At 36.5% G+C, this 25,442-nt stretch overlaps 1 protein-coding gene across 31 annotated transcripts in view; it reads right to left on the bottom strand.

The window, feature by feature from the left end:
- Positions 1–25,442, bottom strand: part of SORBS2 (sorbin and SH3 domain containing 2) — a 163,210-nt gene that overhangs the window by 55,892 nt on the left and 81,876 nt on the right. For 14 of the 31 annotated variants that reach the window (XM_079305599.1, XM_079305588.1, XM_079305591.1 and 11 more), the window contains 6 exons: positions 22,373–22,422; positions 18,878–19,008; positions 14,534–14,560; positions 13,471–13,595; positions 11,870–12,487; positions 4,593–5,072 (listed from right to left, as the gene is read on the bottom strand). In XM_079305599.1, the coding sequence (XP_079161725.1) occupies positions 4,593–5,072; positions 11,870–12,487; positions 13,471–13,595; positions 14,534–14,560; positions 18,878–18,998 (1,371 nt within the window). In that variant the 5' untranslated portion in view covers positions 18,999–19,008; positions 22,373–22,422. Of the gene's footprint in view, positions 1–4,592; positions 5,073–11,869; positions 12,488–13,470; positions 13,596–14,533; positions 14,561–15,161; positions 15,255–18,877; positions 19,009–22,372; positions 22,423–25,442 lie in introns of all 31 variants that reach the window. The other 17 variants (XM_079305596.1, XM_079305597.1, XM_079305600.1 and 14 more) reach the window with 13 other exon arrangements.

Below are 25,442 nucleotides of genomic sequence, written 5' to 3'. Positions count from 1 at the left end.
AGGGAGCAGGGTGTGTTCCTTATGTACCTTGTACCTCCCCTCTCCTCTCCTCGTGTGCTCTCTGTGACGCTGTCATGGGAAGGTGACAGAGATCATGGTCAAGGCAATGAAGGTGGCACAAACAAGGTTTGCAGATGTCTGATAGCAATATAAAATGAAGATGGCAGCAAAAGCTCCCAATACTGTGTGACAAAGGCTTTCTGCCACAGATCCCTCACACCATGAGACATATTCCCTTAGTGAACATGCTCAAGCACTATGTATATTAATGGGTACTTCTGTGCAGACTGAAGGGAAAAGTCTCATTAGGACTAGCTGAAAAGAGTGACAAAAATTTCTCTTAAAAATGGAAGCCAGCTGGAGTGACAGTGGGATGCTGATATGTAATCTATCACAATAAAAATAAATAGCACCAATTGAAAAACCAACAACCCACAACCACAAAATGACAGAACAAAAATCAAAAATGGGAGAGCTAAGCAAACTGGCAATTAAGCAGCAAGCACCTAAAGCCATTTAGGCTTTAGTCACTACAGGTACTTTACAAGAGGAAACTATCTGCCCCCAGGTTTAGAATCCCTACACTAGGGCTGTATCACTTTAATGGGGACTATTGAAAGAATCAAAACTGAGTTACTGAGAAAGCATTGAATGAAATAAGAGGGTAGTGAATATTTCAGCAGAGAAGCAAGGCAGACTCTGCAACATCTGCTTTAATGCAGAACTGTTCTTTAAATCTGAATTAGAAGAACTACAAACTGCTCAATTTTATATAGCAAATGAACTAAAACATGCTGCAGATGTAAACAAGAGATGTGAAACAGCAATGCATAAATAAAAACATATTAAAATTCATATTATTTCACAAATGAAAATTCTATATGCATTTGTATTTTGGAGATTACTGAAATTGATTTGAAATTTTTAATATCTTGGCCTCCCATGGCTAAAAGAGAAAAACAATCCTGGGCCCTGTGCAGACACCATGTGAATTCTTACATGCATTCAGGGGCTTCTCATTTTAAGGATGCCTGTTTTCAGAAGTGAGCTGAAAAGTTTCTGTTGTGGTGATGTATCCATTGAAAGTTTTGTGTTTAAGTCTCCTCTCTTAGTAAACTCTAGAACCAAAAGTAAGTTGGCTTTTCTTACATGATCCTCTCCTCCAAAAAAATCAGCTTTGGAGATGTGATAATGGAAAAGCTACATAACTCAAAGACAGCATTTTGAGAAGTATGAAGGCATGTTTTCAGATAAGGTTCCAAGATGAGGACAGCCACCTCTCCTCTGCTTCAGGTGTTCATCCATTTTTTTTTTCCTAGACATTGTCTTTGTGGGAAAGTTTGTTTCTAGGGAAGGTAGGGTGCAGAGCCTTACACCTTCTTACTCATTTACTGTGGTTTTTGTTTCTCTGAGCAGAACTGGTGTGAGTTCTTTGCAGACTGGAAAGATACTCCTCTGCATTTCTGTAATAAAAAACTGAGATATTCCTGAGCAGGACTTTACCAAATAGCTCAGTTAAACAGTAAGGCACTTACCCTAAGCAGTACAAAATATGAAAACAGGACATAAGTAGTTGAAGGACATCAGTCATAAATGTGTATATGGCATGTTCATATATGACATTTTTAGGTTTGCTTCTGAAGGTCTTAGAGAGGATCTCAGCTCAGCTATAATTTCCTAGTTTCTAATGATTTTCTCTTTTAGGAAAGTGTCTGTGAAGGTGGCTATTTCATTTGTTCATCTTGCACAGTTTACAGGGTTAGTTGTAAAAGATACTTCACTAAGTTTCAAAGGCTTTTCCTTCCCTTGGAATTTGGTAGTTACTGACATTTCAATCTGAGAATGTGATACTTTAGGTCCAGATGACAGAGTCTATTCCCAGATTTTACAAGAAAATTAATTCCTTTATAATCCTATTAATGAATTAGACATTTTGCTTTCCTAGGTCACCTTCGTGGGAAAAGAAAACAATATGGAAAAAAAACCCTATTCAACCAAAATTTTCAACCTATTTTCCAATTTACTAGAAAATAATAATTTTTCATGATGTTCCTTCCCCAGAAACCTCTATTTTTTTTTTTCTCCAGCACACTTAACCTGTTCTCCACTGCAAACAGAGTTATCTACTTCTGCAGCAAGATAATCAAGATCATGTAAAAATTCCTACAAGGCATCAGGTTTAAAATTCCTCTAATTTGCCTGAGATTCAGAAAGAGTAGCTCTCTGGATTTCTGAATCAGAACCAATTGAAGCTCAAGAAGATATTGTGCAACTTGGGAAAAAGCAAAAATCTAATGTCTACTTCAATTTCAAAGTCTCCATTAGATTCCACAATTTCAAGCTACATAAAAAAGGAGAACCCATGGAAATTATTTTATAGGGAAAATGTTCCTAATTGGAATACAATCAAAATACAAAACCAGCTGTTCTCTAATTTAAACTCCAATTCTAAGCATAGGCCCAAATAAGAACTGCAACTGTCATACTTCATGTTTTCAAAGAATTTGTAAAGATTAAAAAAATGGAGCACAGTTTCACCTTTAGCTCTGCCTTTTACCTCGAATATTTGTCATTTTTGTTGACTCAGCTCTTCCTGCTGATGCTGCTGCTTCTTCTTAGAAGTTTTCTTACAACTTTTTTGTCTAGTCTCATTAAGAAACTCAAAAATAAACAAACATCCCCAATGTAGGCATAAAGTCTTTAAAGCATGGTTATATCTTATGCAGGCAGAGTGGTAGATGGCCCAATCCTATATTATTTTATCTTTCTCCCAGTAATTTTCACCTTTGAAATCAATAGCAATCTGAGAATGAAGATCATTGCAGGATTAGAGCAACAAAAACCATGTGTGTGTGTGTGAGCAGCTTCCCCATCATTCTGGCATTTCATGGATGCACTTTCAGCCATCTGGCCCTTCCATACAGAGAGTGGGAGATGATGACTTTTCTGTACTGCAGAGTTGAGTTTTGCCAGCAGTTTAATTTCTGTGGGGTTCTTAGGACTGCTTGGGGATTTCTGCCCTTGAGTGAGAATCTCTTTGTTTTGCTTTGTCCATTAATGGTGAACAAACGTTATCCTCATCCCTGCCATGTCTAAAACAGAAAGTGCTGGTCAGACTTGACTATTACACAGCCTTCTACTGGGAGACTAACCCAAAAAAGGAAAGGAGGACCAACTGTTCACTTTAGCTTGCAAAAATGGTGTCCAAAGAAAACAAATACAGTTAGCTGACAATTTTAGAAGTAGGCTACAAGAAAATATAAATATTCCATGTTTCCCATAGTTAGTAAATGGTAGTGTACTGTAGTGACTCTGCCTGACCAGTCTATACTGATTATGGTGTCCTTGGCTATAAGAACTGTGTTGTATGCAGATTCATAATAACTATGCTTAAAGAAAAAAAAAGTTTTCTGAGTTATGTAACAGTAGTTAAAAATTACAGCTTTTACATGCCTGCTATCAGTACTATTTTTTAGCAGCATACAGAGCAATGACAACCAATCATTGGCTTTCCAGGTGACCATGTGCAAGGCTGAGTTCAAAACACTTTAAATAAATTATACACAAAACCTTAAAAAAATATATATGTATGTATATACATATATATATGTATATATATATATATATATATATACACACACACACATACATACATACACTGTTTGTTGTTTCTGGGATTGAAAATTACTGTATGCTAAAGTATTTGCACAAAGTTTGAACACTGCTGTGACCCAGTAAAACTTTGGATTCAGAACATCTCTCTGTTTTGCAATTCAGCAATGAATTGCTCAATTTAAATGAAGGCTTTGTTCTGACTCATTTTAATCATGTGGATAATCTCAAAAGAAATCAGAAGTGATCTGGGTTTGACCCAGATTCCATACCTTCTTTCTCCCCATATATGAGTATGCTAAGCTACAGAAAAGTGAATGTATGTATAAAGTCTCCAACTGCATACTGGTTTTTCCCTTGACTTAACCAAGAGAAAAGTAACAGGACACTTGAATAATTCAAGATGATTTATGCAGTTCAGTCCTATAAGAAACTGTGCTTAGGAGAGGAAGAGGTTAATTAGAGGAGAGAAAACCAGTTTTGTGCAGTCAGTCATCATGGCTGGGGAAAAAAACTGCATTAAATACTGCCAACATTTACTAATAATTTATAAATTTCATTATTGAAATCTGCATCTCAGTGTAAATCAAAAATGATGGTAGTCCAGACTCCAAAACCTGTAAACTCTTAACGATATTTTAAACAAATCTCTTCAAACTCCATGGAATGCTTGCTTTTTGGTACATTCGGAACAAGTAATTCTTGAATTTCTTTTCTTTTAAGCAAAGTGCTTGATACACCTTAGCTGACCACACAATTGTGCAACAATAATTTCCTACTCCCAAATCTGTTATGTCAACGTTTTTTAAAGTTGTTTTTTAAAACAACTGTTACAAAACGCTGTCAGACTGTGACCATGGAAAATTACTAACAAAATACTTGTCTGTGTAATGGGATAACAGACAAGGTCGAATTCTTTTTGTTCCCCTTTGACAACCTGTTTGAACAGAACGGAGGAGGAAGAAAGGAAGCATAATTACATGAGAAGTGGCAGCAGTGTTGGTTAAGGCGGTGCCATCTGACACAGCAGACATCTGGCTCAAGGTTGGGGAAGGTGTTTCAGAGCAGTCAGTGGTGTCATAGCTACAAGTCTGCAGCTCATCTAGGATGGCAGTGGAGCACTCGCTGACCGTGCGGGAGGAGCACTCGCTCAGGGCCGGGTTCCCGCGGGCAGCGCTGCCGGGAGCGAGGGACGGGAGCGGGAGCGGGAGCGGGAACGGGAGCGGGAACGGGAGCGGGGACGGGGCTGCGCCTCTACACGGGCGTGAAGGCAACAAATCACCGAGCTCTGGCAAACAGTACGGAACTAGGAGGGTGCCACTGTCTGGTGAGAAAGAGGATCTGTTAACTGGTACCACAGGAGAAGGAAGAGGCAGTGGAGAAGCTTCTGTTGCTGTTTGTCTGTGTGTCTGTGAAGCATTTACCTCCAGCACAGGGGCAGGTACTTTCTGGTTTCCAAGCTGAGATTTGAGGGAAAAAAAAAATAAGAAAAGAAACAGATTACTTAATGAATAAAGAACTTTTTCCTTTGCCTCTTGCTGGGTGCAGGGGAATTACAGAAGTGTAAGTTTTTCAGCCACCCGAGGAAGTTCACATTCACAAAGATTAGGAAATAAATCAACCATGCTCTATATTAGAGTAGGACAACATGAAAGAAATGAATCCATAAAATACTAGTGGAAGCAATGCCAGAAACCATAGTGTGCTGAGGATGAATATTCATAATGTACTGCATATATTAATGATCTCCATTGTGCATTGAGAGGGTTCACACTATTCACATAAATATGAGGCTAGAGAAATGTTTATGTAGTATTCAAAGCAAAAATGGATCTGCAAGTCTGATCTCGGTAAACGTTACACTTTTTTTGGTCAAAGACAGGTATGATTTTGAAATTGACTGTAATATAAAGATGAACAGTACCGCCAACTACACAGAAACACTATTAATGAATGTTCATATGATCTGCAAGTAATTGGTGGTGGAATTTTTTGCCTCTTGTGACTGAATACATCTTCTCCACTGCCTCTCTAATAAAAATATTTGGATAATAGAATTTCCAAGCACCCTGGAAGCACCCTGTCAACCTACTCTATAAGGTGTATGCATAGAAGTCTTTTCAACGTTAGAAGACATCAGGATTGTTAGGGTAACTGGGGAACAAAGACTGGGAGCACAAGAACTGGACATACTGAAACAAAACATGCCAGTTGTTTGGATTCAGCACAGTTCCTTACAAGTAGAAGGGAACAGTCTCATGAAAGTGCTTCTGAAAACTGCCACACAATGTACAGGGACATTTTTATGTTCTGACATTTCAAATCAGTCACAGGGCACTCAGTTTAAACTAGTCCTGCAACTGGCTTTAAGCATCTGCAACTTCTTTTTGAACTAAAGCATGTTGGCATCTCATACTTGTTAAACAGCTGCACAAATCCTTCTATACTGCCTATTAACCACAAGCTTTCCATCATTTCCTAAGTATTCAAAATACTGCCTACTTCAGCACTAATGGCTCCACTGTTGGGACATCTGGAATAGCTACTGGGAAAGAGTGTTTGGGATTTTAAATTTATGTAAAACAGAGGGCAGTAAGACACTATATGTAGTAAATACTACTTTAAAAAGCAACATTCAGTCATACATATCACATTGTTATCTGTAATATGGTTATTTCCTATGCTTAGACTAGGCAGATGTCTTTAATCATTCAAAAAATGTTTCAAGCCATCAGATTAAAATGCCATTTTGGCATTTTAATCCAAAATCTGAGAATATCTTCTAAAGCCCTTATGGAAGACTTGGAACACAACCCAGATTATGCTACTTACAAGAGGTCACTGGGGTTCCAGTTGCATAATTCTTGTTGAGATCAACTAGAATTTACACAAATAACCTTACTGAGGTCAATGGGACCATCCCCATGAATAAGCATTACAGAAAAGAATCTTATATATGTGAACAGATATCTATCAGTTGTTCCAATCAATTAAAAATAGATCTTTGGCATCACTGGATCTCTAGGGTATATAAAAATAGGCAAAAGCTGCTGTTAAAATCTGCAGTTAAAACAGTGAAGAAAATTAGTCAAGCAGCTTAAAATCCAAATCTTAATCACAGCAATGTTTCAAACTTACAATTGAACACCCCCCCAACTTAATCTTTTCATAGAGAAAATATGAACAGATTAACTCTTAATTAAAATAGTCAATAACTGAGTGTATAACTGTAAAAGGACAAAGTATTTTCATAGAGAACTAATTTGACAATGGAAACTTCCAAAGAACAATGGAATGCTATTAAAAATAATGCATGAAAAATTAGGATGATTATACAGTATAATAGATCAGGGATTTAAGATGTATGCATTTACATACACATATAAGAAACTGTAATTTTACCTCACAGGTACATAAAGGGAAGATAGAATCATAATTCATGATGATTTTCATCACATTTATGTCATTAGATCATCATATCAAGATCTCCAGCAAAAGACAGGAACCAGGAGATCATGCTGCAATTATGAGGCAGAGCCAAAAAAAGCTCTGAAGTTCTTGAGACCACTTATCCTCTCAGCATCCCCACAAGAAAAGTTAAATATGACTGAGCCACAATATGTAAATTAATCTCTATATCATTAAAGTAACAGGAAATTTTGGGGAGTTGAGAAATGTAGTAAACCTGGCTCTGAACTGAGATTTCTTGAATGCTTGAGAAAAGAAGGGATGGACAACACAAGGACAAGTATTCAGGGTGCATCCAGAGAGCTAATGAGACTGAGATTTAAAAGAATTTAATTAATTGTGTTTGGTAAATAATAGCTGATTTCATCAAGTCAAATTCTTTAAAAGAATATAAAGTTATTATTCTTACAATGCAGACAGAAGGAATGCAGCAATTCTACATACTGATTCCCATGAAGCTTCTTGGCTTTGTAGAGTAGAACTTCTATTCTGCCCGGCTCTAGAATACTTTCATAAATATAATCATCTCTTGGGAAAGTGGCTGAAATTGTGATTTAAAACAGCATTGCTTTTGAAAACTGATTTACAACACTTAAACATGGTAATCTCAAACACATAAAACTGGCTATTACTAATCCATATTTTTCATTGTGCATGCTATCTCATATATGATTAATATTTTCTTATATTTTTCACTGTGAAAAAAATGAGAAAGGCAAGGCTGAATGCATTCCAGAAAACTTTTAATACTGGTTCCATCCAGCATGCTTCAGATTAAGCTTGTTATTGATACAGCACAAGAAATGCTAGCAGAAGTCAGGCAGATTTAATGCCAAACAAGTACTTAACCAATCAGATTAATGAAAAACTAGCTAGACTATGTGGCTGTCTTAGGCTGTGGAGCAACACTTGAGATATAGAGAGATAAATGCCATCAGTCTTGATGTGAATTGGAGGTCTGAAAAGCAGCCTTCTGCTGCAGCTTTCTGCTGGTCCTCTGAAATGCTTTTCTTCCATCAAACAGTAAAATTTCAGCCCTGAAGAACACGGCTGGTATCCAATTCATACAGACAGGTGACCCTAGTATGGGTTTCAAAATCAGTCATCTGTCATTTCAATGCAAGATTTGTGGGGAGTGGTGTGAGGTTACTAATGACACCAGAGTACTGGCCTTGCTTCAACAGTCAAGACACAGATAAGGAGACTTAGAGATAAGTGAATAAATTCATTGTGTTAATACATAGTAGAGTTTAGTAATCAACAATCAAATTACACCCATACATTTGCATAAATGGGTAAAAATACCTCTATTTTTAATTATTAAAAGCTGATTTTAAAATGTCCAAACTAATGCTGCAAATTATATTCCAATGCCCATTTTTATACCTAGCTCTCTTATTCTAAACTCAGTAAAAGGAGATGGAGTTTAGCCCTTGTCTAAAGCAATACTAGTGATGCAGAACTTCAAATAAAAAACATGCTCAATATTCTTTGCTTCACATCTGTTCCCAGAATGCTGGTTTTCTCTTTATTCCATATCACTCTACATATTTTAGGTCAATACCTAAAACCCAGAAATGTACTAGATTAATTGATTTAGATTTTTTTCTTTTTAATTCCAAGTTTATTTTCTTTGATGCACATTTCTACAGCTATAAGGCTGTTAAAAGAAACACTTTCATAAACATCTGCTGTATATGTTTTAGTCCTCCAGGACATCAGGACTAAACCAAGTGTTCAACTCATCTGAAGAATTCAAGTAACAGAACAAATGCTTTGCACCTCAGTTTCAGACAGTGATATCTAAAACAACAGGACACTTATGAACCCAGGAACAAAATAATTTATAAAAATCAGGTGATTATTTCTGAAGATGCAGATCAAAATTCTTCATCAGTTTATTGCTTCTTCTTATAAGAAGCTTGAAGAAGATTTACCACTATTGGTTCCATACTAACAAATACAAATTTCTCTGCTGAAATCGATAGTTATTTCTCCTGTATCTGCAGTATGGTACAAAGAAGCAGCATCTCTAGAGACTGTAACAATGTAAAAACCCCTAATACTGAGTAACCTGAAGGCTTCTATAGTCATATACACTTTTAAGGGGTTCAACCCTTCTCTGAGTAGGACTGTTTACAAAATGGCACTTGGTGAGTCACAGAGCACTTCTGCTTGCTCCTTAAGTTTCAACAGATAACCACTGAAATTATGAGCAAATAGGAGCAGAAACATTAACTTGGAGCACACAAGCTCCCTCTGGGCTGTATATTTCCATACTCTGTGACATAATACAGTTGTACTGTTGGCTAGACACAGATAAACCCACATGCACAATTTAAAAAATGAAAATACTATTCTGCATAGTATACTGAAACTAATTTTCAGTGTGAGAGAAATTGTGACCTTTGCAAATACTGTGATATATAGCATAAAAAGGATCATAATATTTGGCATTCACTAGAACAGTTTCAAGGTTTTAAACTGAAATCTGAGTAATAAAATAAATATTTTTAAACATATAGCTGCAGCCTGTATTTCTAGTTTTAACTTGTGGCATCTTTATTTTGGGAACTCACCTAATGCAGAATTTTACAGTGCTTCACATGCTGATTTGTACTCTAATTTTAGGTATGTATTTTAACAAAACTGGGGCTTCACAACTCAGTTGTGATGCCAAATACAGCCCTTCATTAGAATTGATTTCAAAGTTGAACATCACAGAAAATATCAGCTGAATTTTGCAGATAAGAGATCCATAAAGGGACACAGCTTGAAAAGATGGCTCCATGCCTTAATGATCTCTGTGATCAACTGAAATAGTTATTTTATTCAGAGCAACCCAGTCACCAAATTTCTGATAGTGCTTCCCACATACTGAAATCAAGAAGGCAGAAAACTAAGTGAAGAATTGCCAAATAAGTCAAAGATACTTCTCTGATGCTTTCAACTCAAACTGAAACTAAACAAGATTCTAAATTAAAAAGAAAATGCAAGGCATGTTTTGACTTTTAAAATTACAAAAAAGCAGCTAGAAGATGAATTATTGTTAGTTCTTCTGATTAGACTTTCAGTATTGTTCTTGATCATAAAAAGGTATTTTCCCCAATCCTTGTTATCTATCATACCTTCTGTTTGAGAGATTTATCTGCCCATATATAATGCATCTTATTCTAACAGGCTGAGCAACTATTTTTAAGAGAAAAGATAACAGATGCAAAAGTTGTATTAGCCACACCTACACCTGTTGTGCTGTTTGATAATATTCTTTGATGCCCATATTTAAGGCTTCCAGTTATCTACCCTATCTACACAAAAAGCTGTTGCTCAGCTTTCCTTACTGTTTCTGACATGGATTCTTTATTGTGGCTCTTGCTTGAACTGACTTATCTTACCTGACAAAAATCACTGAGTAGAAGATTGGTTCTTCTAAACTTGTTTTTCTCAAAATGCTTTAAATTTTATGCAGCCTAAATGAAGGATTTAAGATAACAGTTTCGTGTCTAGAATGAGGAGGACAAATGTGATTAATCCTTCTGTGTTCTTATTTTTTCATGGAGAGAATTCAAAAGGTGCACTGCAAATTGTTGCCATATAATTTCACAGAGCTTTGTTCTGATCAAAAATTTTACTTGGGATTTGAAGGGGGAAACAGGCATGGTACAACTTAAAACTATTCTGTTTTTAATGCAGATACTTATCTCTACCAGAGTAGAATGGTTGATTGTCATGTGTTGAATGAACCTCAGTCTGGAAAAGCAGATGTGTTACTATTGTTGACAACAGGGCTGTCAATGGACTTTTAAAGTTACAGAATAGTGCTGTGTTTACTTCAAACTAGCCTCAATGATTCAAGCAGAACTAGATGAACACAAATATGCCATGATGGGATTTTCACTCAGACAAAGCTTTGAGGTAGACAAGCCTAGACCTACTGCAATCTGTACAACCATTTCAAACACACACATTTTGGCAGATATACTAGAATAATTATATTTTTAAATAGAAAAATCCTAATGTGGCTAGGTAAGTCAGAGTAGAAATTACAGTCTATTCAGCGTTCTCCTTTTGCCTAGTATGTATTCACTGTCACGTTCTTGTGCCCAGGCTTATTTTATTTCACTCAGTGAGTTTCTGAATGGTGACAAACCCTGCTCAGACTCCTCTGGTCTTACACTGTGTGTCTGATACTCCTATTTCTCCTAGGTGAGATCACTGTAGTTAAAGAATTTTCAATTTTCATTTCAGTAGGCATAAGGTATAGGGGAAACAGAGGGACCTAGAAGTTCAGTGCTCCGTGATGTTTCATATGGAGGTTGTTGACAAAGAATTTATAAACCTATTTTCTTTAAAAAGCTCTGTTGCACATGACACCTAGGAGACAGTCTTGCAGAAACAAAATGTACTTTTTGTGACCCTAGAAAACTGGCATTTAAGCTTACCCCAACCCAATCTAACCTTACTATCCACACTTGATCCTTCCAGCATCTATGGCAGCATAACCCTCTGATGCATCACCTACAGTACACTAATTTCCTATGGTGCATTTTCTCTCCTTAAAGTGCTCACTGAGGAACAAAGAAGCCTGCCTTCTATCTCAGCTAAATATTTTTTTCCCAATAACCTTCCAAAACCTTCAGTTTTTGTTTATTTCTGTTTTGATCCATGTGACAGGTAGTTTTACCCAGAAAACACAAGATCTAACTTTGGTAATGTAAGTATAACTAAACAGATAGTTATTAAGTGATTCATGAAGATCTAAAATAAAAGATGGAAAAATTAAATATACCACATGGCATTCTGCAGCCTGTGAAGAAGGAAGAACTGTAGACTTTTGTCCCAAATCCTTTGAAGACATCTTTGAAGTGTCTGGAGAAATACTAGGTGGATGATCTTGGATTTCAGGCTCTGCTTTATGGTCAGGGGTGGGAACTATGTGAACGGAAAGAGAGGCTGTGTGTATCTCAGGCATGGGGTTACAGGCAGGTGACAGAGGCCTTTGGGAAAATACTGGCTCTTCAACAGGCTTGAGCTGTGGCTGTGAATTACAAGGAATGCTACTGGCTGGGTCACGTGCCCGGGTTAATTTCAAGGTAGATATTTTACGTTTTTGAGCCTGCTGCCTTTGGCCTTGATGGAGAGTAGTGCTGATGCCAGCTGCTGTGCCTGTGTCTGCACTGCAGACTGAGCTCAGTGGCTTAATGATTTTTTGTGCATAGGACACACTTGTGTTAGATATTTGAGAAGTCATTGTCTCCTGAACAGATGTCTCACTAGTGGAATAGGCAGTATCTGTGGGGTGGTGTTTAGCTGCACCAGCAGGTACTGCCTGCAGATTAATTTCGTTCTCGTGATTAGTTACTCTTGCTTTCCGAAAGCTTTCTTTTCTAGGAGGTGGCAGAGGTGCCTTATTTGCCAAAAGCATCCACACACAGCAAAAATAACATTGAAGAAGAAACAGAAAGAAAGTAAATGTTAGTAGGAGATATAGCTCAGTTTTATTTTTATATTTAAATAAAGGAACTAGCAAATTAAAGGGCTTCATCTCAACATTGCTAAATTCAATGGACAACTAAATTATTCAGGTTCCCACCACCATTTCCTGTGCAACTTCTGTTTAAAAAGCCAGATGTTCCATTTACTCAAACCAAACTGGGATCAGAAAGGATCAGAAGGGAGCCCACAATCATTCATTTTATTTTAAAAAAACAATTATTACACTGGAAAAGAATTATTGCTGTGAAAGCATTCAGGTATGTAAGTACTCCATGGTCTTAGATAGCAAGCAATTATTCACTGGTGACACACATATATAAAACACAGAGGCTCAAACTTTTGAATTAAAATAGTAAAAGAGAGAGTATTAAAATTAGTATGTTGATATTTTTTGGACAGGTAAAGATGCTTCCAAGTGTGGGGGTGTTTTTTTTTGTTTATGTTGTGTGGCTTTTCCCTGATTTATTGATGATGTGCGTTTCTGTTTTTAGTGTGCTCTAATTGTTCTGCAAATCAGGCAGAATCATTTTCTACCTTATAATTAATACATTTTAATTCTCAGATATTTTGATGACTGGTGCATTTTTCCAAGTGTAAACTATTAATAAATACTCTTTGAAGTCTGGGAACACTCCTAGAAAGCTTTTACTTGTGTATGACCTAGTTTAATTCAGCTGTCTCTCTCGCTCATGGAAAGCAATTTCTGGTAATTGACCTGGGGGCATGCAGCCTGTGTGCAGTATGTTTTATCTATGCAGTCTGCAGTGACCCATATGAACAGGTGATTCACACTGTCTGCAAGACATCAGGACAATGTTCTATACAGATACCCCATCTATATGTGCTAACCCCCCAGCAGTGGCACAGCATTAAACGTGGTGTGTCCAGTTTTACCTGAGTTGGAGATTTTTTATCCTGCAGATTTGGCCGCACGCTCCTAAAACCTTTTGCTGAAAGAGATGAACTGAGAGCGTCTCCATTCAGCGTCTCTCTACTGCCATTGTTGTAAGATCGCCAAGCTTTCGTGAATAAAAAAGAATGAAACAATTTTTTTGTGTGATTAGTACATCTGCACAGCTCTCAACATAGCAACCCAGCTACTGAACAAACTTCATCACTGACAATGATGCTGTTTTACCATGGAAGTTATAAGAACATGGCTAAAGCTGCCACTCTACAAAATATGAACCTTTAAAGTTAGAAAATTCAAGCATTCACAACATTCCTGGTATTGGGCAGTCACACATCTTCCCACAATTTTCATAGATTATGGATTTTAACCTTCAGAGTCTTTTTCAGATGCTGTTGCTTTGGCCCCTGTATAAATCAGGCTTGAGATTTTTCACTTTCAGATTACATTCTTGAACTTCAGGGCTGTGTTGGATTTTGAAAAACATCTCAGCTCATGTAAAGTTAGCTGGTCATGGTAGTTTCACAAAATTTCACCGCAGTACCCAATTAGTTGTTCCAATAGTGTATCTTACTGCCAAATCTGAATGACATCTCTATTTCCAACCAACCAACCATATTTTTTTTCTCTATCCTCAGACCTGGAATGCCCTCAAAGCGTTGGCCAAACACAGAGGGAGATGTTGAAGACAAAATACTGTAAGAAGCTGGGAAAAGTAACACATTATGTGAGCAGGCTGCTAAGTGAAGGTGGGCAGAACTTGCAATCCTGAGTAAGGCACTGAGAAGGAAATAGATAAAGCTAAAGGTGGCAAATTAGCAGTCTGTTTTCTCCCACACAATTCATTTTTCTGACAACATATTCTGTGTTACAGGAAATAACTGCTTTCAAATGAGACCTGAATTTGAGGTCTTAACCATTAACAATTAGGATTATAATTTCAGTGGTGCTTTCCTTGAAGTATGGCATAATGAAATCAAATAAATAGAAGACTGCTGTAATTCATCCACTGACATGATATTGCACTGAATACAGTGTTTTATTTACCTGAATCTAGAGACTGAGAATCAGACCCTGAAAAAGAAATATCCAATATTAATTTGTGTTAGAAATAAATTAATTTTGCAAAAACCACACTGTAGTATTGATAAAAAGCAGTTCTGCCTGTCTAATGATTATTTAGTATGCTTTAATTATTATGAATATTTTTAGATAAACAATCTTCTTGAATGATTTTTTAAAGTTAATCTGGCATCTGACAATCACCTTACAATCACACTACCATTCCTTTCCTTGAGAAGAGTTTTTAAATCAAGTTTAATGAAAAGTTTGTAATCAACAAAACCTCTTTTACATACTTCATTATGTAAGATACAGGGAATGTGAGACCCAAAACATAAATCAAGGGAAAATCAATTCACTAATTTATTAATTTACAAATGTAATTAATTTTTTCCCTAAGCACCCCTGATTTTTTTCATGAATGGCTACTAAACATAGGCAGAGAGAAATGAAGACCACCTTTTAAAAAAGCATTGTAGAAGTAATACATCTATCAATTTAACAGAAAATAGTGCTACCCTTTCTCCTCCTTGCAAATAATACAGCAGGAATGCAGAACACTATAAAGAAGCCATCCAGAAGTTGTGTCTATCTCAGTGGTGAGTGGTTATACCTGAGGCCAAGAGGTTTGGAGAACTCTGAACTCTCTTCACAGCTGTTAATGTGACAGACATTGCAGCGCGTTTACGAGCACAGCCGCCGCTATCTGGAAGCACAAAACAATACAGACAGCAGCCCCAGGCAAAGGGAGCAAGCACATGCAGCACATCACAGTGTCAGACATGCCAAACATGGATGGAAATAAGCATGCAGTTAGGCAACTGCTGCAGAAATGTGAAATTGCAGGTTTGGCAGATTAGCAGAATACACAAAATTTCACAGGCTTTAAACAACAATAAACCTCACAGAGAATAAGTGAAGAAAGCTGTATTTAATACTTAATCCACTAGGGAAATATATACACTCTGTTACCTAAAAGACTGCTTAATTAGTAAAAGCAAACAAGTAATCAAGATAAAGGCTTAAGCATTCCAGAATAATATTAATCAATAATCTGCACTGTAAAATAATTTCATTGTATGCATTAGAAAGACACCATTCATAAACTAAGCTCATGTTTGATCAGCTGACAAAGTATTTTTGTTCAGTCTTTTGGATCCTTTATGTTCAAGAAACAAAATTGCCAGTGAAAGCATAATTTTTTTCATTTTGATGGAACAAACTGGCTATCCCTCTTCCCCTTTTATATCTAATATAAATTTTTTAAAAAAGAAATGTATATCTGGAACTGAGTAACATTCTGAGAAAATTACTAGAAATCTAAAATAATTTTAAAAAATAAGGTATAGAAAAAACCTTTTTTCTGGATCTTGCCCAATTCCTTCCTTTATTCTACTCCTCTCTCACTGGAGCTGCCATTTTATAAATACTCTCTTATCAGAAGTCAGCTTTCCCACAACTTAGTTTTTAGCAACTCTAGCACAGCTGTAAAAGAAAATTAATAAATGTTCTTACTAATTATATTTCACTAGAATATTTTTCTGCTCTTCACTAAAATAATTATTTAAATTTTAATATTTGATACTACTGAAATTTCATTTAGCGCTTCAATGAAGTCAAGAACTACAAGTATGATAAATGCCTTTTTTATTTCTGTAACCTATGACAGGGAATTTTATAAAATTAAGGTCTTAATGAAGACCTGCAACCTATTTGAAGAAAGTATTTGCTATAATAGCAATAATCTGAGCCACAGAGCCAACTTTAACCCAGGTCTGCATGAGAAGTGAGCTCCTGGTATTTCTTTGCTCCTTCTAATATTCTCCTGCTATTTCAATATTTCCAATACTCGCCTGGCCATAGGCTCTGCAGGATGTGCATTAAATATTGTTAACATTGGTAAACATCAGAGCCACTGCCTTGGATGTAAGTGGTAGCAAAGACTCATTGCCAATTCCAAGGCTCAAGGCAAAAGGCAAAATTATTTCAGCCAGCAGTATTTGAGAGCAATACATTACCTGCCATTAATTATTGGCATTGTACATGTGAAACAAAGGCAGTGGCTATCAAATCTGCACATGTGTTTTAGTTTGCTTACATAAATATGGAATGGAAATGGTAATTAAAATTACATTTTCCATTCTTGTATTCCTTTTCCCCCCACCACTGAACACACATCAGAGGTAATTGCAATGAGATTTGATGATTTGTTGATACTCAGGTTCTGTTCTAATCTGAGCATTGGCAGACTTTGAAAGCATACTATATTTAATATAAGCTAACAGGCAAAAGAATTTGTTATACTGCCACAGCTCTTATTCAAACAAAGTGGTAATTTATTTGTAATTTTTCAAGAGCTACCTTCCTGAATTTCATGATAGAGAAAGTGAAGACAACAGGAAACTGACTATAAACATTTAATTATTTTAACTTCAGAAAATTCTGCTTCAATTTTGTTTTTAATGTAACTCAATTGAGTCAGAGTTTTATACTTTGTGGACTCATAATCTAGCAAAGTGTTTTCACTTTATAGAAGAGAAATAAATCAGATTTTAACTGGCTACATACAATATTTTCTGCTATATATATAATTTATATCTATTCACAAGTCTGTACCTACATTATTTAACGGCATCTGTACAAAATAATCAAAATAATAAGATCTAATTAGCATTCAGTTAAGACATACCCTCACATTTATATGATATTGAGTTGTGCAAAATTTCTAATAGAATGGAAATGTGTGTGGGTAAGCACATATTAATGGATTTCATCCTCTCATCTATATTCAGGCCAGGCTCCCATTAAGTGGAGTGTGGAGTATTAAGAAACTGTAAGGGAGACTGAATTAATGATCTTCTGCTCATTTCACTTGCAAACATAAGCAATTCATACTGCACAGCTGTTACTTAAAGAACAAATGAGGTTATATGAAACAATCTATACAAAATGTTTGCATTTATAAAAAATATGTACACAAATATGTCTAGACACACTCACAAGTCCTTAGACTGAAAAATTGTTCAGGAAGGAGTTCTGTCTCACTAGGAATTACTTCAGTATTGAGGCAAAGGAGACCCAAATCAGCCAAGGTCTGAAGGCTATGCTGGAGTATGAAGCTGGGCAATAACACAGTCAAAACAGCTGCATAAAATGCAATTGCAGCTTCTTTTTCTCTCCCTCTCTTAACTATTTCCACATTTAACCCTTTCCCCTAAATCCACAGCCCCAAGAGCTGCTCCCACTGGAGACAACATTATCCTAAGTGAGCTCTATCTGTATTTGACAAATAGTCTACTGGTTGGGCCTTGCCCCAAAGCCAGATGGAGATGACTCAAAACAGCATCATTTCATTTAGGAACAAGGGGTGGGGTTCTTAAAACGACTGTTTCAGAGAGTCAGTAAAAGCAGTGGCAAAAACAAAGGGGGCAAAGATGAAAAGATGGTGACCTTGTGTGAAGAGGTGAGAGAGAGCAGCCAGGGGCAAGAAATCTTTAATAAGCTCTTAAAGCTTATTAAAAGAAAAATGGCATCCAAGCATTAGGTTTGCTGATTATTATTCTATTCACTGCACTTGTGAACAGTATTGTGTTTTCTTTCGCCTGCACAGTGAATTCAAGTTTAGAAGTCTTTAGACCAGGGCTTCTTACTCCTTATTTGCATTCTGACCATTTGAGGCAAATACATAGTGCTGGGTCCAACCATCTAAGACAGACAAAGCTGCTGATTCTCTGTGTCCCCAGGTCCAACCAGGAGGGAGACTGGAAATGAGTTCCCAGCAGACAGATGTGCACACCACATCCATACATGGCTGGACACACAGCTCCAAACACTCACACTAACATGGCACAGTGACCTCACCACCCTCCCCTCTCTGGCTGAAGATCCACTAGGGACAATGGCACACATAGACAGAGGGGATCCTTCCAGCAACTGGGCTCAAACATCGAGTCTGCCACTCACTCCATGCCTGGCTCTCCTGTGACAGCCCTTTGTTCCTTGGATTCCTTAATCTGTGTTTTTGCCTGCCCTTATGCTCTTCCAGGCTTATGGAGATAGACAGACAGATAGATAGATAGATAGACAGACAGATAGATAGATAGATAGATAGATAGACAGATAGATAGATAGATAGATAGATAGACAGACAGACAGACAGATAGATAGATAGATAGATAGATAGACAGATAGATAGATAGATAGATAGATAGATAGATAGATAGATAGATAGATAGACAGACAGACAGATAGATAGATAGATAGATAGATAGATAGATAGATAGATAGATAGATAGATAGATAGACAGACAGACACACAGACAGACTGACCTTTGATAGCTCCTATGATGGGCTCGAGAGTTTCCTGGCAGAGCAAGCTATTACTTGGGCTTCCTCTCCTTCCCCTCTTTCTCTGAATTCCATTTTGGATCTGCTGATGAGTTTTTACCATATAGTCTACACTGACAGGTAAGCCTATTATTTGGTTCTTTCATGCTGCTAAAAAGTAATTTTTTTTTTTTTTTTTTTTTTTTTTTTTTTTTTTTTTTTTTTTTTTTTTGTAGAATGCCTGGAACTCAAGCTCACCTAGTTTACTTCAGTGATCTAAAAGTGGCTTAATCTGTTCAGGAATTCTGCATGGATCCAAGAAATTCTGTTTTTGCCTCCCAGAAAAAATTTAAGAGAATAATCCATGTAATGACTTCCATTAATAATTTTAACAAACAGATTATATTTGCAGTCTTCCAGAACTGCATACTTTTCACTCTTGGCTGTTTTTTATGTGCTTCATCTAATGCAAACAGCTAACTTGTTTAATAACTTTAAAACTAGATGCATTTATCAAGAATGATCTCTGTGAAATTCAGCCAAAATAGTTACAGATAGACACTAGGAATCTGTTTTAACTATTAACTTCTATCCATTTATTATTCCTCAATGCAATTACCTCTCCTCTGACATGAGCTATGTGTGCACATATGTATAATGAACAATAAGGGCATTTATTCTGTGCTTTAATCTGATGTGAGTTTCAGGGGCAGCTTATGTTTTCTGTGAGTTAGTTAATCAAGCAACCAAATTAATGATGTTCATCAATCTGTAAAATACCTGAAGACTTACTGAAGAAACACCCTAAATATAGCTTAAAATATTATTCTGTCAATGATTGCTTAGTCTGAGTTTAAAAACACACACACATTCTATGAGACCACTATTTTAAAATTATGACATTTGAACTCCAAAAGGAAGTATAAGCCAAAGTACCCTTGATGTTTCTGAAAAGCCTTCTCTATAGCTTGCCTGTTTCTTTGCTTTTGCAAAAATGTTTCATAGCCTTATGCTGCTGAATATTCCTTCCTAACATGTGGTACACAATTGACATCAAATGCTAAAAAATCCCTCCCATATATGGTAGAGTATTGCAAACCAAAGCTCTTCAAAACATTTTCTCTGTAGACAAAAATATCTTCCACAGGGTTTGCTGAGACAGACTGCCAAGTCTGGAGCCACAGGCAACACTGGATTAGAGGAGACCAGTGTAAGCAGTAGATTTACTTTTTATTTTTAAACATGTATAGACATTAGCTTTGCCACTCCACCAGTTACTGGCATCAAACTAGAGAGCTCATTTATCTGCAGGACTCATTAATGAAATGCATATTTTAAAAACAAACTAGTGGCAAATCAATAGCATCTGATAACCTTCAGTTGCACCATGCACAAATTTCTGATACAAAGCAGTGAAATAAAGAAAAACACTAACCAAAACAAAGCTGTAGCACTTATGTCCAAAAGACAGTGTAGTGTAGAAAGAAAAAAGCAAATAAAAAGGAAAAAAGGAGATAGCTAGACAAGAACAGCAGACAGAACAACTTCCACCTGAGTCACTCTCTTTCTTAATGAAGTAATGCTTTAGATAGGTGCAAGAATAGGTGCAAGATGAAACCACTTTTACACCCTACTCACAGCTTTTTAATTTTTTTTTTACAGTCAGGAAACAATCTACATCAATAGAACTGACAAGAAATGCCACCATTTCTGTCAAGACCTTCCTTTCAGTGCAGCTGATAATATGCACATTAATATCAAGCATATAGAAGATGCAAAAAATGTTTTCACTGTCCAAGTGCAGAGTACATTAAAGTTCAACCTAAAATCATGGTATCTTAAAGTAAATGGAGAGGATTTCAGGTGTGTTCAGGTCTTTAAGGTCTGTTTTTAAGGCTCCTGTGTGATCAGAAGAATTCCTATCCCTAAGAGAAGTCTTTTAGCCACAGATTATTTAAATCTCCTGTCTTCTTTCTTGAGAATTCATAACTTACATCAAAAATTTTAGTTCAATATTGAACAAAGTCATACTTCAGGGCTGCAGTAGCACAAACTGCCAATTTACCTCTTTATTAATATTTTTTGAGGTAGGAGCTATAAAATTACCTCTATCATATGATTTTGACTCATATGACAGCAATGCACAATGTAATTCTAGTACGATGATTAGCAAAGTTACGTCTGAAATTACAGTTCTAGGAAACAAGCAGTATTTTAGTACTACCTTAATTATGCAGACTGACATATTTAGGAAAGAAATCTTCACTAAAAATGAGAGAGGATGGGACAAATTTTAAATAATATTTTTATAAATGAAAAATACACCATCTTGGTAAGCATTTGGAAAACAATTAAGAACAACCAAAACTTTGGGGAACAAAAATACACACTCAAAGTAAAAGGAAATCTCCTGCTTATTCTGTTTACAGATGTAGTAGTTTCAAGTGAGCCATTATATTTTAACTTTGTATTAAAAGATGTGCTCAAAAAATGAATCCTAGTGAGTTCCAGGTTGATTGAGACAACGGGAAGCCATGAAGCTGGATTAACACAGTGATCTAGATAATGGCACCTGCACCATGGAAAAGCTAATCCCTTGGATTTAGAGCATGCTGCTGAAACTCAGATTTCAAAGGTAGTTCTGGTCCTCAGGTCGCACGTATCATGTCATGGTGAAGCACTGTGGTCAATGATAAAGCCACTGGTTTGGAAAGGATGGATGGTCTATCCTTGCACCACAGTAAATCTGCAAACCAGGCAGTTCACCTATGGAGCCTAAAAGAGCTGACTGCAACTGAAAATTTACACCTGAGTGAGGCCAGGATTTCAGCAGTCTGCTTTCAAGAGGCATATTCCCTCTTCCAGAACAAAGGGCAGCACTATCTTACTGGCTTCAGAAGCTCAGGAGCAAATATTAGTACACTGTCATAGATCATGAGGATAACTTTCTATAGAGCATTTAATTTGGTCAATACATCTGTTACAGCAGCTTGGGAGAAAATACAAAGCACTGTAAATGCAACATATCCTCAAGATTATTCTCAGCTGAAATGCAAGTGCAGCTTATAATACAGGGCAGTGCTCATATGCCCCTTAATTCAGTGACAATACAGAACAGAAATGAAGGATTTTTAAAGCATGTGCATTTTCTTAGGAAAATGTGATGCTTTATTAACACTTCTCCATCACTGATATATCCTCATACTATGTGTTTTCACAAAAAAATACACGCACAAAACTGATACTATTAAGCACAGAAGGCTAAACATGCACTTTTATTTTGTGTATCCATATATAAATAGATCCATACATAGAAAAACATGTATGTCAATTTTATATATGGGATACAAATGCACATAAGCAGGCATACTATTAAAATATCTTGCTTATTTTGAGTTCAGCACCAACTAAAGTACAATTTTTTAATGAAAATTCTAGTAAATTTTGGATCTTTTCTGCTCACAAAACAACATAAAAAATCTCACAGATGCAGCATACCTGTGTTCATTTTGACACTGGAGGATTTGCTATAAAAGTCTTCAGATTTCCTGTGGAAAATAAAATGACCTATTAATTTGCACAGGACAAGAATGTGTGGTACAAAATGGCAGCAGGGCTTTTTGAAGGGGTGGAGAAACACTGTGATACAAATGACAGTCCTATTTTAACAGTGCTTTAATTAAATTGGTATTGCTTGTCCTTCCAAAGTTAAAGATGAGCCCTCACTTCCATTATAAGCCACCCTATCTTCAAGTGTTTAGTAGCTTTCTTGTAAATATTTGCTCTAGGATAAAAAAAACTAGTGATTAACTTCTGGTCTTGAAACTATAAACTAAAAATATTTTCCATACAGGAATGTGGAAATATTTTTAAAAGCTGCTTATAAAGTTTATTCACTCCTTTGTGCAAACTAAAAGATGTAAAGAGTAGGTCTCTCCAAATATTTTCTAAGCAGCCAAAGTTACCAAGTCTTTTTCAATGATTTATAAGCAATGTGGTTGCTTTCATCCAGTGATTTAACATGTCTCCCCAGACAACACTGCCATTCTTAATGTTGCTTGATGCATTTCTGTGCACAGAATCAGGACACGTGTCTTGGCACTCACAGGAATCCTTATCAAAACTCCTAATGGAATCACTAGGTACCCAGTCAGGTCACTATGCACCAACACACCTTTTAAAGATAATCATTTGCAACAAAATAATGTACAGTGCACACGGAGGTTGAATCTATTTAGATATCCCAACTTATAAACAAATAGTAAAACACAAGTCAAACTACAGCTGCAGATAATGCATAATGTGCTATTAACAGCCAACTTTAACCTGCTGATGTCATGGGACAAAACAGACACTATTTTTCACCTACTGCCAGTTTATGTCACAGCTTTATCTCAGGATAAAGTGCCATCTGCACATTAGCCAGTCTTAGCTATATTGTTACATATACATATAGTCTAGCAAATGGGCAGACACACTAGAGGCCCCACATCAGGCACAAGATAAAACAAAGGGAAAATCAGATTTTGTAATGTAATGCAGCTTCAAAAAATAAATTAAGAATATGAACTGCCTGGCTATGTTCAAGTAAGCTGGAAGGTATGCATGAGGGACCATTTCTATGATGGAAGACTAAAGTTACTAATTAATACAAGTAAATGAAATATCAAAACAGAATTCCAGTTTCAGTTCAACTCAACAGGAACTCTGAATTAACTCTACCTCTGAGGTAACATGTATAATGCCATGTATTCATAACTTTGTATTCATAACAAGGCCAGACATTCCACTGCTCAAAAAAATTGCAGTTTTTCAGAAACCATCTGATATTTGCTGCTATTGTTCAGTCGTCTTGTGACAAAATAAAGACAAAAGTTAAATTTCTTGAGAACAATGGAAATAAATAATTAACAGTGAATGGAGTTTCATAGTATTATTTTTATGTTGCATCTGTCAACAAATTACCACTAAAAATTTTTAAAAGACCTTATAAAATTAAGGTAGTATTTTTTTTTTTTAGCAAATAATGGTCTCTGACTGAAATTTTGCACTTCTTTAACTGCTACAGAATGTTCTTACAGCCTCGAATTCCCACAGCATTTTCAGACTGCTAGAGGAGACACCATTTCCAAACCTCCTTTTAGCTTGGAACTGAATCGCTGACCGTACCACACATAAGATAGAAAATGAAACATGATATTTATTTTCAGACCCAACAAGTACAGGACTCTTGGAACACTGCAGAGCCAAAATGATTTCTAGCAGGTGGCTTCGATATATTTACCCAAAGCATGCTTAAGTCTTACTCAAGTTTTAACTGACAAAACTCAGTTTCAGCACTACAGCTTTGTACTCCTAACAATTTTTATCTGAATAGTTTATGCTACATTGCTGACACTCACAGGGACCTCATACAAATCACTAATGCTTCCACATTAATTTAGTGTTGCTGAAAAACAACTTAGTCTTGCACACCTAAAAGATATGCATGTAAATAAGGCAGTCCAAACCTCAAGTATTCAAACAGCAGGCCTTGTGTTTAATACTAAAATTATATTGAATTCTCTGCTTCTAAGGAGCTAAAGCACCATTCAAATATTTAATGATACTGGGGTAGAAGTCAAATGAATGCAATGAAATTAAATATCATATGCCTGAAATTATTTTATTTAACATTGCTTCAATCTGTCTTTAAGATCCTTGCTTCAAGAAGGAAAGTAGTGGGGGGAGGAACAGAGAGCAAAGGGCTGGTTTTGTCTTGTACTTCTGCTCCTTCTTAATTTCCTCCTGGAAATTGTTCTTTGGGAATGGGTTTGCCCCTGACAGAGGCGAGATGAATGTTCCACTGGAAGCATCAGACACTTTAGTGCCAAAACATGCACCCAATGATGAGCTGAGATACCCAACTCTCAGCCAGCTGCTGCTGTGGCAGAACAAAAATCTGCAAGAATTGTGCAACCACAAAGCACCACTGCAACACATGAGTTTAAAAATCAGTCACCTAGACTGGGCAAGGCTTCCACTCAGCTCACACCTGACTTTGATGCTGAGGTAAAGGAACACTGAGTTTAAGCACAGTAGCAGGCCTAACTTTTGCATAGGGAAATCCTGATTAATCTTCATGGCATTCTTCTATAGTTAGCTTCATCTAGAAGAGCTAATGCAGCAGGAAATTCAATGACTGTGCTAATGCACAAAAATGGGTATGTTGGGTTGCATACAACTGCAGTTACCATTGCTACATTTAGTTTCACTAAATACATATCCTTGATAACATTACAATGATTAACAGCTCAGAAATTCTTTGCATTGCAAGAGGTTACTGAAAAGACTTGTGGGAATCTCATTGACATCTGTTCCATTTTCTCCAAGAGACCCTGATATCTACTTGCAAAGTTCTGAAGTGTGGGGTGCTGAAGGAAAACATTCTGTCACCCCTTCTGTTCCACATTCATATGGAGCTATAAAAAGGGTTAGTGAGAAGTCAAGGAAGGTTTCCCCACCCTCAGTTTATTCATGAATCGAGATGCATGACTTTACTGTTAGGGGTTTAATTCCCTTCCTTATT

This window comes from Erithacus rubecula (assembly GCF_903797595.1).
Source record: "Erithacus rubecula genome assembly, chromosome: 5".
Lineage (NCBI taxonomy): Eukaryota > Metazoa > Chordata > Aves > Passeriformes > Muscicapidae > Erithacus > Erithacus rubecula.
Note: the sequence above shows the minus strand (reverse complement) of the source record. Positions and strands in the feature narration are given on the sequence as shown.